This window comes from Balaenoptera musculus, chromosome X, assembly GCF_009873245.2.
Source record: "Balaenoptera musculus isolate JJ_BM4_2016_0621 chromosome X, mBalMus1.pri.v3, whole genome shotgun sequence".
NCBI classification, from domain to species: domain Eukaryota; kingdom Metazoa; phylum Chordata; class Mammalia; order Artiodactyla; family Balaenopteridae; genus Balaenoptera; species Balaenoptera musculus.
Window position 1 is genome coordinate 18,400,294 of NC_045806.1, and position 15,057 is coordinate 18,415,350.

General features: G+C 39.4%; 1 protein-coding gene across 2 annotated transcripts in view; it reads left to right on the top strand.

Annotated features, from left to right (window-relative positions):
- The window catches only part of PHEX (phosphate regulating endopeptidase homolog X-linked), a 194,712-nt gene extending 184,799 nt beyond the window's left edge, over positions 1-9,913 (top strand). For both annotated transcript variants that reach the window (XM_036841159.1, XM_036841160.1), the window contains 2 exons: positions 3,735-3,811; positions 6,619-9,913. In XM_036841159.1, coding sequence (XP_036697054.1) covers positions 3,735-3,811; positions 6,619-6,721 — 180 coding nt within the window. In that variant the 3' untranslated portion in view covers positions 6,722-9,913. The remainder of the gene's footprint in view (positions 1-3,734; positions 3,812-6,618) is intronic.
- Positions 9,914-15,057: the final 5,144 nt, after the last annotated feature.

Consider the following 15,057-nt stretch of genomic DNA (forward strand, 5'->3'; position numbering starts at 1 on the left):
CCCTGTGGTTTCCTGCATTTCTCCTCCTTTACCTCATTTGCTGACTTTACCCCACCACTCTCAACCTGTGGGGGACCCTCAAGGCTATGTTCCCAACTGCCAAATGAACATGTGAAGACTACTAGAGCTGAAAACAACAACAACAAAGGCAAGGAGAGTCATGTCACCCTTTTGTGAGTTTAATGGGCTCTCTGAGCAGAAATTGAAAGATGTGCCCTAAATAAGGCACAATTCTGAGTTTGAGTATCTGGCCAATGAGGCAAGTGCCAGTTGTTCTTTGTTATTCGGTTATTGCACTGGTTTATGTCACAATATGTAGGCCTCATTTTCAAACAAGTCTGGGATGGGTTGATGACGGTTCTGATGCGTGGCCTCACAGTGGGCAAATCTGTATCTGTATGCTCAAAACTAGGCAAAAGTTTTCATCAGTACAACTTCCTGTTCCTCTTTTCGTTCACTCCTCAGTAAGCTCATTCATTTCCATGTCTTCTTCGGTTGACTCTGGCTAAAGAATTCTCATCTGTCTGGGGTCTTTATTTCTTAAAGCTGACATGACAACACTAAATAAATGATCATTTATCAACCTGACATCAGCAAAAGTGGAGTCAACAACAAAGTGACTTTCCTTTTTAGTTTTCTCACTTCTATCAGCACACCCTCACCCTCAGTCTTTGGGTCTTCCTGGTTAGGAAACCTGGATTCTTAGGTCTTATTTGATTTACCTATCCTCATTTTTGTGACATGTGTCCCAAAAGCTGATGTTTCATCCTTTTAACTGCTCTTCAGATTCAGCCTCCCTTTCTCCCCATTACCCTATTTCGTCATCTATAGACTGTCGGCCTCGATCTCGTCTACTCTGGATTATCCCAACAGCCTTATGGCATGTTTTCCTGACTTCGGCATCTTTCTACCACTGTCTGTCTTACATGCCACTGAAATAGCATTTTTATTTCATTACTGACCTGCCGAAGGAACTGCAGTGGCTCCCAAGTGCCCACCACATTGAGACCGAACACCTTTCAAAGTTCTCCTCGGTCTTATCCAACTCTACCCAACCAGCTCTAAATTCCCATAGCTCCACCAGACTCACACTTAGCCGGCAGGTGTCCTCATTTCCACCGCGCAATGTCATGCTCATTATTGTCCCTGTGGTTTTGCTTTTGATTTTCCTTCTACAGAGTGACGACCCCCTTCGTACTCCTCCCTCTCAGATTATTCAATTCCATCTTTACCTTTCAGGATCCATGTCAAGTTCCACCTCCTCCACATCTTCCACAAACTTCCCCAAGGACTCCAGTTCTCGTTAAAAAGAAATCTCCAACTCCTTTGCACTTATTTTCATTACCATGCAGTTGAATACTTAATTGTTATCAAAATGTAAAAGACTTTTATCTTCATAGCTAGTGTATCTTCATACACTTCTTACTTATCTCCGTAGCATCCAGCAAAGAGGCTGGGTATATTGAAGACACTTGACATTTTTAGATAAATTGCTTGAAAAGGCTGAGATTAACACAGTTCAATTAAGGAGACTTTCTTTTGGGTCAGTACTGGGTCAGATATCTAAAATAAGCACACAGATATAGTTAGAACTTTCTAGAGCAGGGATTCGCAAACTAGAACCCGTGAGCCATATGTTGCCTGCTGTCTATTTTTGTAAATAATGTTTTATTGGAAAACAGCCATGCTCTATACTTTACACATTGTCTATGGCTGTTTTTGTGCTACAGTGGCAGAGTTGAGTAGTTAAAACAGAGACTTATGATCTGCAAAGCCTAAAATATTTATTATCTGTCCCTTACAGAAAATGTTTGCTGTCCTCTACTCTAGAGGACAAAGTACAAGGTCTGTCAGTTCTTATTTAGGTTCTTACTTACTAACTTAAGGTCCATCTTAGTAGATGAAGTAAATTAACTGATATCAACGTTACAGTCATAGTTTTGAAATATCTCCAAATAAAATTTCAAACTATATATGACTTACTTTAAAGAGATTAAGAAAAAAATGACAAGATATTTTATATTACTAATGAGAAACTTATCTTGGAGCTTTTCCTACTGGCGGATTGAGGAGATTTTCAACCTTTTGTACATTGAAATAAGTCTGCTTATAAGGAGTAAAATTATTTTCTCTCCTGAGAAGATACTAGGAAAACAGTAAGAACAAAAATGTGTTTTTAGAAATCTCATAAATGATATATGAAGCAAAGGCAATACTATATAATAATGTAAGAATGTAAGAGGAAATAACATACGAAAAAGTGAGGTAAAATTGTGAGAAACAACTTCACCTTAGCTAGCTTCTGAGGAAGTTAAGTGCTCCCATTATAAAAACATCTTCAAAGTCAAATTCAGAACCACAGTGACGGATGGTTTATCTTCATCAAAAGCAATAAAGCAATAGCATTGTATCACCTTTGCTGCTTCCTGTATCCCTGTAGTTTCTGTGACCTGTCAGTTTTTCCTCAGATATTCTTCTTATCCTTCTTCTCTCTCTTCTCATTGCTACTTATTTAGTAGACATTCATGGGGAACCTTCCTGGGGCCCATAAATAATCTTCAAACTACTCTCTCATTTCCTCCTACTACTATACCCCTGCCAGATAAATCTTTTAAAAATATATTTTTTTATCACCTTTGTGCTCAAAACCAATGTTTAAATATAGTCTAAACACTGTAGCCTCTTGCTCAGGACTTCGGATATCTGGCCCTATCCTCACCCTCCCCTGGTCTCCCCTTGCTGCCCACAGGCACCACACGGTCCAGCCAAGCTGACTGTCTTGCTTTTTCTTCTCTCAGATATGTCTTTGTTTCCATTTTCTCCTCCACTTGGAATTCCCCCCATCATATTCATGTTTCCTAATTCTATTCATACTTCAAGCTATATCATATTTCAAGACAGTTCAAATCAGGACTAAGTAGGTTAGGGTACACGAACAGACAGTGCAAGGAAAAGTTTTTTTTCTTGTTCATGCTCCATGTCCAACATGGGTCAGCAGTGGGGCTCTGCTCATAGTTACTACTCAAGGACCTGAGTTTGGGGGTCTTTATCTCCACATGTGCTTCCGTGGTCACAACAGGAATAGGGAAGAAATATGAGGAAATGTGCACTGGCCCTTAATTGTAGCATCTTAAATTATTCTTAATACTCTTAAAACTTCTGCCAGATTTTTAAAGCTTCTGCCAGGAAGTGACATATATCACTTCTGCTCACGTTTCATTGGTCAGAGCAAGTCATATAGCCATGCCTAACTTCAAAGGAGATGCAGCAGTGTCCTCCTATCCGAGGCCTGAACCAGGATGAAACAGACAAAGCACCCAGGGTGCAAAATACTTACTTCTCATGACCATATTCAGTAATGGATGATTGATTCATTTTATTGATTCAAACGAATGTGGTTAAATTTGATAAGGGCTATTCCAAGCATTATGTTAACTGAATGAGCACATTGGTTGATTCCTGGACACATATGCTATTCTCTTGATTTAAAGCATTTGTTTGCAAACCTCTCTTAATTTACTCAAATTCTGGAAGTATTCACAGTGATAAAACTTTCTACTCTGGGGATTGGAATAATAGATGTTACTACTGATGAAGGTTTTATCTGATCTACTAAAACTGCTCGTCATCCGTTGAGTCTAAAATTACTCTTCAGTATACTTTGGAGCAGTTAAGGCAGTAGAAAATGTGTAATTGAAATGGAAACATAATTATCGGGATGTTTTCTCTTCTAGGTGAGGTGCAATTCCTACAGACCAGAAGCTGCCCGAGAACAAATCCAAGTTGGTGCTCACAGCCCCCCTCAGTTTAGGTAAACAGGCACATGGGTGACACTAGTTTTTAACTGTGCATCTCCATCTCCTCCCCTACCCAGCCATCCCAGGGCTCTAAAATAGGTGATCTGACCAAAGCCTGCATTGTGAACAGTGATAGCTCCATTTCACAGACCAAAACAAAAATCTGGCCAAACAGAAACTAAGCATCTTTTCTTTAATTAGTAGGAAGCTGGTTTAGTCAGCATTCTCTCACCTAAATTTCTGTAGTAGGCTTTTGTACACACCTCTAGTATCAAGAGATCTATGAGATTGTACAAGACTCCAAAGGTAATTTAGAATCCAAATCATAGCTTTAGTATTAATTCCCATTTATTATCTTCCAATTTTTGAAAGGCAGCAATCCATGGGTGCCATGAGCACACCACAGGTGCTCAGTAAACTGGCATGTTTGATTTATCCAACTGCCTACTTTTTAGAAACATGAGCCAAAAAAGTCTCTTTTCTTAGATAAGGATGAGATCTTATGCACTGTGGCTTAAAACACCTAGAGCTCTGGTTTAATCTGTGTTGTAGAATATCCTATTTAATGCCTCTCGTTCTTTCATGCAGCCAACCAACAGACATGAATGAGTGCCCACTTTCTGAATAGCTCTGAACACAAAGGAGGATATATGGTGATATTTAGCTATTGTAATTCATATCTAGAGGCAAAAGCTCTACATTTTGGCTTTTAGTTTGAGTCATATTTTGAAACAATTGTTTATATATGAAGGGAAAAGAATTATGAATTACAATCTTATTTAATTGTCAGAATGTATAAAATATTAAGTAAAAATAAAATTAAGGTTAATATTACTTAACCCATGCTAGGTTTCTAGCATAGTTTGAGGGAAATTTTCTATAGTAGGGGACAGAGTTATAATAGTAAATGCAAGAAACTGTAATAATTTGTATTTATTTGTTCTTTGCTTAGAAAATATTACATCTGGATATCTTTATATTTAATGTTTAAATGAATCCATTAGCATATTGCAGGAAAGTCTTCTAAAATTTCTCCTATGTTTTAAAGTCTTATTCCCAAAGCCTTGCCTTAGAAATGCTTCAGAAATTGACTATAAATTACCCAATAGCATAAAAATCTAATCATTGTGTTAGAAATTCTCCCCCACTGGGCTAAACTGTCAAGAATGCTGACAGTCTCTAATGGACTAAAATTTGATTCCACTGACAAATGGTGCAGATGAAACCACACAGTGGATTAATTACTCAACAGATAAGTTTTTAAAAACTAATTTCCTTTTACTAACTAGTTGCCTGTAATGTTGGATTTTAGCTGATAATTTGCAGGGTATACTTACTGATTGTCAGCTAAGTTCTATCCTTAACACTTGCCCAGGGTGAATCATACTATGAAACCTGCATCCCTCCCCCATACATCCCAGCTAAAACACAAGAGGTTATGGGAATTTGGGGATACAGGCCATTATATTCATTCAAATGCCCATAGGGAACAAAGTCATTAGGGAAGAAACAGTCAGTGGCCGAGAATGCTGTCTCTTAGTCAGCCTTTTGAACATGCAGTCGGGTAAGAAATAGATGAGGGGGGAGGTTTTTTCCTGGCTTGTTAGTGATCTCTGCGGTAACTGTAGATTTTGAGTGCAGCAGAAATCACACAATGGAAATACCACTTCCAAAAGGCAGTTAGAATCAAAGTGCTGAGTAGGAATCCGCAGTCTTTACTGCAGTCAGGGAACTTGCAAGAACACCAGATTTTGGAGCTAACTCCAGTAAAGCATTACTCATCAATAACAGCTAGACACCATTCATTAGTTTACAGTTGCATAAACCAAATTCTAGGTAAATATGAGCCTTCAAACATAATAGGAGTTTATAGAAAGTGTTTTTGTAGATTGAAAGAGTTCTTTAAAGATAATTTAGGGACTTCCCTGGTGGTCCAGTGGCTAAGACTCCGTGCTCCCAATGCAGGGGGCCCGGGTTTGATCCCTGGTCAGGGAACTAGCTCCCACATGCCGCAGCTAAGAGTTCGCATGCGACAACTAAAGATCCCGCATGCCGCAACTGAAGATCCTGCACGCGGCAGTGAAGATCCCGTGTGCTGTAACTAAGACCCTGAGCAGCCAAATAAATAAATTAAAAAAATGTTTTTTTTAAAAAAAGGTAATTTAAAGATAGCAACAACATGGATGAATCTTAGCAGACATAATACTGAATGAAAGAAGTCAGAGGCAAAAGAGTGCATACTATGTGATCCACTCATGTGAAGTTAAAAAACAGGCAGAACTAATCTGTGGTCAGACTAGTAGTTATGCTTGGAGGTGCTACTGTTAGGGCACACAAGGGAGCCTTCTAGGTGCTGGAAATATCCCATGTCTTGATCTGGGTGGTAGTAACATGGGTGTATACATGTGAACTCAATGAGCTTTACATTTTAAATGCGTATACTCTCTATCAGTTATATCTTCCTTAAAAAGTTAAATTAAAAAATAGTTTGAAAAGCTAAGTATTGGTAAATCTTATAGTTTGTAGGAATTTGTAAATTTATAGGAATATACGACCCTATATACAATTTATAGGAATTGTAGATCCTACAGTTTATAGAAATTTGAAGATATTTTGAAGATTAATAGCATTTGTCTGGTTCTAGTCTCGGCTCTGTTAATTTCTTTGGAAATTTACTTAACCGTTTTGGGCTTCAGTTATCTCCCTGTAAACAGATTAAATGAATGCAACATCATATCAAGCAATATATTGATACAGTTTTATCCAGAACCTGTTGATTTGTAAGAATTAAATGACATGGACTTTGACATATCTTTTTCAGGGTCAATGGTGCAGTTAGCAACTTTGAAGAATTCCAGAAGGCTTTTAACTGTCCATCCAATTCCACGATGAACAGAGGCACGGACTCCTGCCGACTCTGGTAGCTGGACTGTTGGTTTATGCCATCCTGAGAGAGTTGTGCCGTGCTCATCACCTACTGCTTTAGGCCTGTGTTCCCCTGAGGATGTTTACTTTTGACGCATCTTCATTACTTGGGTATTGCTTAGATCTAAACAGTATCTATTCAGAGTTGTAAGGCTTAAAAAAATGGAATATAAAAAATCGAATCAAGTATGTTTCTTTAGAAAACCAAACCAACAAAAATAAGTCCCTAGGCTGCTTTTGTTAAAATGCTGTCTGCTGAATTGTTGCTGTTGTCCATTTTAGTGTGTAAGCCACAGCTAAGTGGTACATATCATTTTAATCTACAGCTTTGCAGGGGCCCTAAGTAGAACGTATCCAGAAGAAAATTCAGCCTATTACACTTGCAACCCTCAGTGATGTGGACATGTGCGAGGATACCCGGGAGGTCTTTCTGCACTGTGGAGCGCACTGTGAGATTTCACACATCGTCATTACGTAGCATTGATTAACTCTAAGGTAGATTAGAAATATGTTGAATCCTCATTTTACAATATTTGATGAAGTTCTTGCCTTCAGCTTTGGAGTCTCTTGGCATGGAAACATGCCTCACGGCTTGTATCTGGTGTAGCTTATTGCCCTGTTCAAGTCAGCATGAGCAAAGCTGGCAGAAAGGCTGCTTGGTAAAGGTTTGAGTTCATCAAATAGAAAGACAAGGTTGTATCTGTAAGTCCCAGAAGAAGCCAAAACGCCTAGTCACGCAACAGCGGGGACACTAAGAAATGACATCTCCAAAATTTGATCTAGTCTGCCCACACCTTGGCGATTATGTCGTCTGCTGGATACTTCTCTTCAGTCCAATTCCTGGTGGTCTTGTTATCCTCATATATGTGCATTCTCCTGTTTCTGAAATGAGTAGGCATCGAGAAAATGATTTTCTAATTCCCCATTAGGAATGTATGGCTTTCCTTCCCCTTTAGTGCAAAGGGACAAACCCCACATTGAGGAGTGCGCGAAGTGGCTCAGTTCAAGTTACCTCTCTTTTAAAAAACCTTTTTGAAAAATTTCTTGATTAAAGACATTTTAGAATCTGTTGATTGAATTGAAAACTCCCTTCATAGTCCAAAGAAACATAATTTTTACTCTTCAAGTCTTCTTCTGAAGAGTCTGTAAGAAAGAGCAGCGTTACGTTTGTGATCGTCAGAGCTCTGTCCTTTCGAGTGAACTGCTCCGTCTCTCATTAGAGAGCGTGTGTGGAGGATAAAATTGTAACGGCCTTCAAGTGGTTACCTGGCATTTTCGGTTTCTTAAAATAGCCATCCCCCCTTCACATTATTCCTTGTACATGTGGTTCTAGGTTAAGTAGGCCAATAGGAAAATCTCGGAAGCAAAATGACAAATTCAGGCTAACCACAGGAAGCCATTTTACATCCCTGGGATTTGTCATTTAAAAAAAAATATATATATATATGTATATATATAAAAGTGTGTGCCATGTCCTTTTGTAACCATGGGAACTTAAGAAGGGAGAAAACTGCAGGGGCACCGTCATGAGGAAAACAATTACACTGCGTCAGTCAGAGGAGAGTGATTTTCCCCTTGACTTCCTCCTCTCTGAATAGATAGACTCCTGAAGAGCAGCTACCTTTTCCTCCTTAACCATGGCTTAATGTGACCTTAGTTTGTATTTTGAAAACAAGCAGTTACTGTGTCTTTTCTCCAGAGGAATCATTCTGATTTGGTTTAGACTTAGAAGATTCTCCTTGTTTTTTTCCTGTATCTGGACATTTAAAATCAGCTGAGATTTTTAAGGCCTATATGAATAGCATTTTCCTTCTAGATTTCTCTTTTTAAATTCCAAATAAACACATTCCTGCAGGTCAGAGAAAGTGTTTGATAAAAGCATAGAATTATGAGTTTGGAAATGGGACTCGTTCAGTCACTTAATGGTTTAGGAAAACTGGTTGGGGAACAGTTGGGGCCCTCACAGTTTCTGAATGATGTGGCTACTTTGTCCTGACTAACTTTACCTGATGTAACTCAACTACACTGAAAGCTGTAGATAGGATGGCTGTTATTAAAACAAACTCAGAGCAGCCCAAATCATCACTACTAGCTGGAACAATATTCTAGTAGATTGAATTTCCAAATACATGCTCATATTTAAATTTTCAGAGTACATTCTTATTGTCCCTTCTCTTCAAGACAGATTAGTATAAAAGAATCAGACACTGATTAAGTGGTAGAGGGAGGAAGGTAAAATGCAACTGGAAGGGAGGGAGAAAAAGTAGGGAGAAGCTGGCCTAAGAATGTGACTCTGAAGAGAGCACAGGATTTTGGCAGTCCTTGCCAAGCACATCCACTGGAGTAGAGCCATAAAGTTTTACAAAAATAATTATGCTAAATTAAAAGGAAATTAGATATTGGATCTCAGACTAGGACTGCCAGAACAAACTTCTCTGATTCATATACCAGATGTTCTGCCAGTGAACTATTGTCTGGGCAATGGAAGGAATTAGGTTTTTTTTTGGAGATTCTCCTGGATTAGTCAAGGGTCTTATGTATATAAAATGATCTTGTTTGGGCTTATCATCGTTGCCCAAAGTTTCCTGAGTTTTTTAACCAACCACACAGCATTGGCCTCCTATTTCCATTTTTTTTCCTTTTATGAGATGGACTTGGAAGTGACTACTGCAAGCTCAGGATTCATAAATTATCCTTGAGTTTATTCAGTGCCTTTCCTCAATGGAGCTGAAAGCACAGCACATAAATTTTATCTCATTTAGCCTTGGAGCATCACTAAGAAGCAACTAGGAACTATGGCTTGCCGCACAGGTTATGCTTGTGCCAGAGCAGTGGAGAGGTTTGAAATTGCTTCTCAAGTATCCCAGAGTCAGGAAAGGCAGGGCCTTTGTTCTTTGGGCTGCTGACCTTTGCATTAATCTTCATCCCGTAGATTACCCTATTTCTGAATACATTTATTCCATCAGTATTTCTGTAATCACTTAGCATTTGATAGGCTTCTTCCTTGATATTTTTAACATAATGTCTCAGTTGCATGTTAAATTATGGAAGAATATATGATTATTTCAAGCAACAACATTCTCATTGCCAGTGGCAGTGCCCCACTGGTTTGAAGAAAGGTGTTCTTGGATTATGCATTTCTTATCTAAATGGTCATTGTACTTTCTTCCCCTACTTGTGAAACAACGTGAGCAATCATTTTAAGGACAATAAAAAGTTGAAGATATTGTTTCCTCTCTTTTTAAAAATAATATTAAAATCTGTTACATTGATTAACATATTCAGTTCTGTTTTAGACCATATTTGCCTAAAAAGTACACAAAGCACTGTAGAGGACTAGGTTTCTTGGTTTAGGAAAGTGGGATTTGAATGCAGTAACTTTCTCTGTAGACAATGAGAGATTTGCGAGGTGGTCATTGTATTTTCTTCCAGAATATAAGCAGATGTGGTTTATTGCTTATGTAATAATATTCCTATTGAGGAAAAGAGAGGTTTCTGAGGAAATTATCAACCACAGTACAGCTGGTCTTGCAAAAGTGACAATGAACATTACAGTTACTGTCGAACCAAAGAATCTCTATGTGCTATCCCCTTTCTTTAACAATCGAGTCGATTTATGGTCACTTATTCAGTACATAGTAACTGACCACCATTATATTTAAATCACTGAACTAGCTGTATTTAGGCAGACCATATGCAGTTTCAGGGCCTCAGTGAACAGTCTGGTCTAACATGGGAAACAGATATGTAAACTGCTACAGTCACCCTATTTCATGACAAGTGTGATGAAATGCAAGGACATCAGGTTGTGGTTTGGTGCACAGAGAAGGAATTATTCAATTCTCCTCTGGTGGATGCTGTCGGAGTTCTCTCTGCCGAGATCCCAGTCCTTTTACCAGGCACCTAACCTCACCTTCTGTGTGCTTTGCTTCCTCATTGGCTGTAGATCTCTAGGATGGCTGCCCTCATACTACTGGAGCCTCTGTGCCCCATGTACTTCCAGAGAACTGGACGTGCCTGGAGTTTATATTTCCTGGCGACCTTCGGACAACGAGTGAGTGGTGCAGGACAATGAAAGCCTGACTGCTTTGCCTGGGTCTAGACAAATCCAGAGGCATATCATAGAATTCATACTGAGTTCTCTGGGGGGCATTTTGGGATTAGTTTGGCAGCGCAAGTAGAGTCCCCTGTTGATTATTTTAAACATCTTTCTGACACTGATATGTTCTGAGATGTGGAAAAGTACTCGTTTGTAGTAGGTGTGCCATAGTGTCCATGTACAGGTGACAGACATCAGACAGACTGTGGAGCTGGTAGGCAGTAAGTGTCTGAGTATGGCCTGTTAGTGCCCCTCTAAGAGAGTCTACTCTAGTTTCTGAGCTGATCCTTGAAATAAGCAGCTGGTGGAGGGGAAGAGGCTATGGAAGGTATTGAGTGGAAGGTTTGGTCTAGTCCAAGGAGTTATCTACGTCACTTTTGCTCATATTCCATTGGCTAGAGCTCAGTCATATGGCCAAACCTAACTGCAGGGGAGGCTGTGACATGTAGTCTAGCTGTGTGCCCAGAAAGAAGAGGAAATGGGTTTGGCTATTACCTAGCGATACCAGCCACACCTTCTAAAGTAAAATACCGGCCAGTATCTTGGAGCTCGTCTGAATTTAGGAAATTGTTTTTGAGCACAGCACAATGAAAATTTTAAATGCCACTGGTAGCCTGGAGTTTATTCTGTAGGAGTCTTTTTAATTAACAGTTTAATTGGATAATTTAATCCCCTTTAGAATTGGAAATATGAAAATGAAAATGAGATAGTCCCTGTGATCTGACAATACTGTGCTTTAATAAACACACCAAAGTGAGCCCGGAAATGAGCACCACAAAAGCATTACCGTAATTTGTGATCAGTGAAAGAAAACCTGATCTATAATTTTAATTATTTATAAATGGTTTAGCTACATGTTTCATTTGAATGTATATTTTGTTTTGTTACTTGTCTCAATTAGGAAGGTAACTGAATATAAGATTATGTGGCTATGCCATGGATTTACAATATGTTCTAAGCTTTTAAAATATATCCCACTGAGAGGGGAAATAAAATATTTTTTATGAAATAACATGTGCTATGTCTTCTAGGATTTTTAGAGGATTTATATGAAAATTATGGGAATTCCCTGGCAGTCCAGTGGTTAGGACTCTGCACTCTCACTGCTGAGGGCCTGGGTTCAATCCCTGGTCGGGGAACTAAGATCCCACAAGCCATGCGGGGCAGCCAAAAAAAAAAAAAAAAGACCTTTAAAAAAGAAGAAAATTATTTTTACTTCTCCATTGATTAGAGCTGAGAAATGCTATTCTTTATATTCATGTTTTTTTTAATTTAAAAAAATTTTTTAAATTTATTTATTTTAGGCTGCGTTGGGTCTTTGTTGCTGTGTGCGGGCTTTCTCTAGTTGTGGTGAGTGGGGGCTACTCTTCGTTGCGGTGCGCGGGCTTCTTATTGCGGTGGCTTCTCTTGTTGTGGAGCACGGGCTCTAGGCGCACAGGCTTCAGTAGTTGTGGCACGTGGGCTCTAGAGCACAGGCTCAGTAGTTGTGGCGCACGGGCTTAGTTGCTCCGCGGCATGTGGGATCTTCCCGGACCAGGGCTTGAACCCGTGTCCCCTGCCTTGGCAGGCGGATTCTTAACCACTGCGCCACCAGGGAAGCCCTATATTCATGTTTTATGCTTTCTCCACTTAAAAGAAAAATCGAGGCTCAGAGTCCAAGAAACAAAGATGAGTGTCCATGTGCAAGCCACAAAAGTACTGTTCGAATTAATTCTGGCTTGAGATGCCACTTTACAGAGGAAGAAGCACTAAGTGATTAAGTTAAAATCCCCAATGTAAAAGCTACCTAAAATATTAGGTATCACTTATGCTGCCAGTTAGGCTGAAATGTCTGCATATGTCCTGAGCAAAAAGAGCAGTATAGTTTACCATTTAGAACTGAACTCCATCAATTTCCAAACTGATTTAGAAGAGAAGTCAGTGGAATCTGTACGCTGGTAACGGTCACATGACTCTCCAACCCCAGTGACATTTGACGAATGAAGAAAATAACCCAGAGAAAATTTATTCCAAGATTGTTCGGGCATTTATAAATGATTGTTTTTTTGCCTAAAAAATGATCATGATGAAAACAGCGAACATTTCTTGACACCTACCATGTCGTAGGCACTCAACTAGGGTCTTGCATGCCTTATAGCCAGTCCTCACAACAACCTTGCAGATACTTGTTACTGTTTCCACTTCACAGCTGTGCAATACTTGTGTGACTTGCCAAGACCACATTAGTAATTGGAGGAGCCAGGAATAAAGTCATTTTTGTCTGATTTCAAAGCCCATTCTCTAATGCTCTACTGGGCAATTGGAACAACGTTCCAAACCTGCTTTTGACCTGTGAGTTACTGAAGATTTCAGGCTGTGTTCTGTAGTCATCTGTTAGAAAAACGTGAAGGAGTCAGTTTACAGGTGTTTGTACCTGATGATAGTTCCATCTTGAGTCCTTCAGAAAGCTCTCCAGAAGCTGCTCTTCACTGATAATGCTAGCTACCATTTAGTGAGCATGGACCATCTGCCCGACATCCACTAGATGTTTTATGTATATTATCTAATTTAATCATTAGGATAACTCAGACACCTATTGTTATCCCCACTTATAGGTAAGGGAACAAAGGCTTGGAGAGATGAATAACTTGCCCATGATTATTTAGCTAGCAAGCAACAGGGCCAGATTTGAATCCATTTTTATCCATGTGGTCCCTTAGGCAAACATATAGCTGTGGGGACCCCAAGTCCTAGATTTCTGGGCCGGGATGTCCCAGTTTAGTTGGTAGACTCCCCCTCAGTTTACCTGTGTTCAGCCCTGTGATTGCCTGTGCCCTCTGTGTTCGGTCTTCTGAAACCAGATTGTCTCCAGGTCACTTTCTCCAGAGAAAACCTTTGTGACTCTGCCTGTGGGTAGCTGAGAGCCTGTGAAAGTTAAAGACTTCCAAGCAATCACCTTGTTCATAACCCCATCATGCATACTGACATTCACTGTTACCTACAGCTTCCAAGGCCTGAGGCCTTCTGGTAGTCTGCAGGGCACTTCAGCTTGCTTCTAATAGAGGGTCTATTATTTTTGCCCATGTGGCCTTTTTTATATTTTTAGTATCCTTTTTGTGAGAGGGAAAGTAGATCCATATCTGAGTAACTGGAAGTCTATGTTTTGTTTTCTAAAGGGAAAATGCACCAAAAATTTATTTTGAAAGAAATGCTGCTATAGATACAGTTCTGCTGAATTATTGCCTTCACCCAGCAATATCTGTAACTAAAGAGTCTAAAGCTTCCTTTAAACTGCTGAATATTTGGAGGTTTCATTTTACGCAGAAGCCAATCCTATTTTTTCTTAGTTATTTTAATAAAACAAGCATGCATGAGCATTTGGTATTTTCCATTTCTCCTAAAGCCATATAACTCAGTCTTTGGAGAATTCGTTTGAGGTGAAAGGAATGTATCTCTGTCCACCTTCCAGAGTTGCCTGGGAATGTGTCTAGGAGAATGCTAGGGTGGATTTGTTACGAAAGCTCCAGAGGAAATTTTTACTTATCAACAAGGGCCAAGCACAGTCCTTGGAGATTCACATTTCAACTCTCATTTGCACACACACAACAGGCTCCGGCGCAGATTGAGTTTGAGTTAGTGCACATAGCTTGTTGGGAGGAAATCAATCAAAAGCCTTTTTAAGCATAAATGGTTCTTTAGGAACTGACAGCTGAGTGCCTCAATTTTATTGTAAGCATTGAATAAAAACCATCTTAAAGCATTCAGCATGTTAAAACTACAAACACGAGTAATAATGAAGGTACTCCCTCACCTAGGTATGTTGGTGATATGTACGAAGTAATATTTGTTATAGAATAAGAAGAAAATTCGACTGTCATTTAAGATCTGCCTACAATACATGAGGCAGAGTGCTAGCTGTCATACTGGATTTTGATTAATCCAGGACTTTGGTGACTTTAACCCCAGAGTTCACAAGCAATATTATAATAACAGAATTGTCATTCCAGTGTTTTAAAACCCTTCAGTGATCTTTCCATTGCAGTTACAATAAATCCCAACAACTTACCCTGACCTAAAGGCCCTGCATAACCTGGCTCTCCACTTTTCCATTGCCATGTCTCCATTGCATTTTTTCCTAGTTACACTGGTCTTCTTTTTGTTTCTCCAATTTACTAAGCTTTTTCCTCTCTTCTTAGTCTCAGAGACTTTACAGCTTTGCCTGAAATAGTTTTGCGCGTCTTTCATATAAGCCTGTTG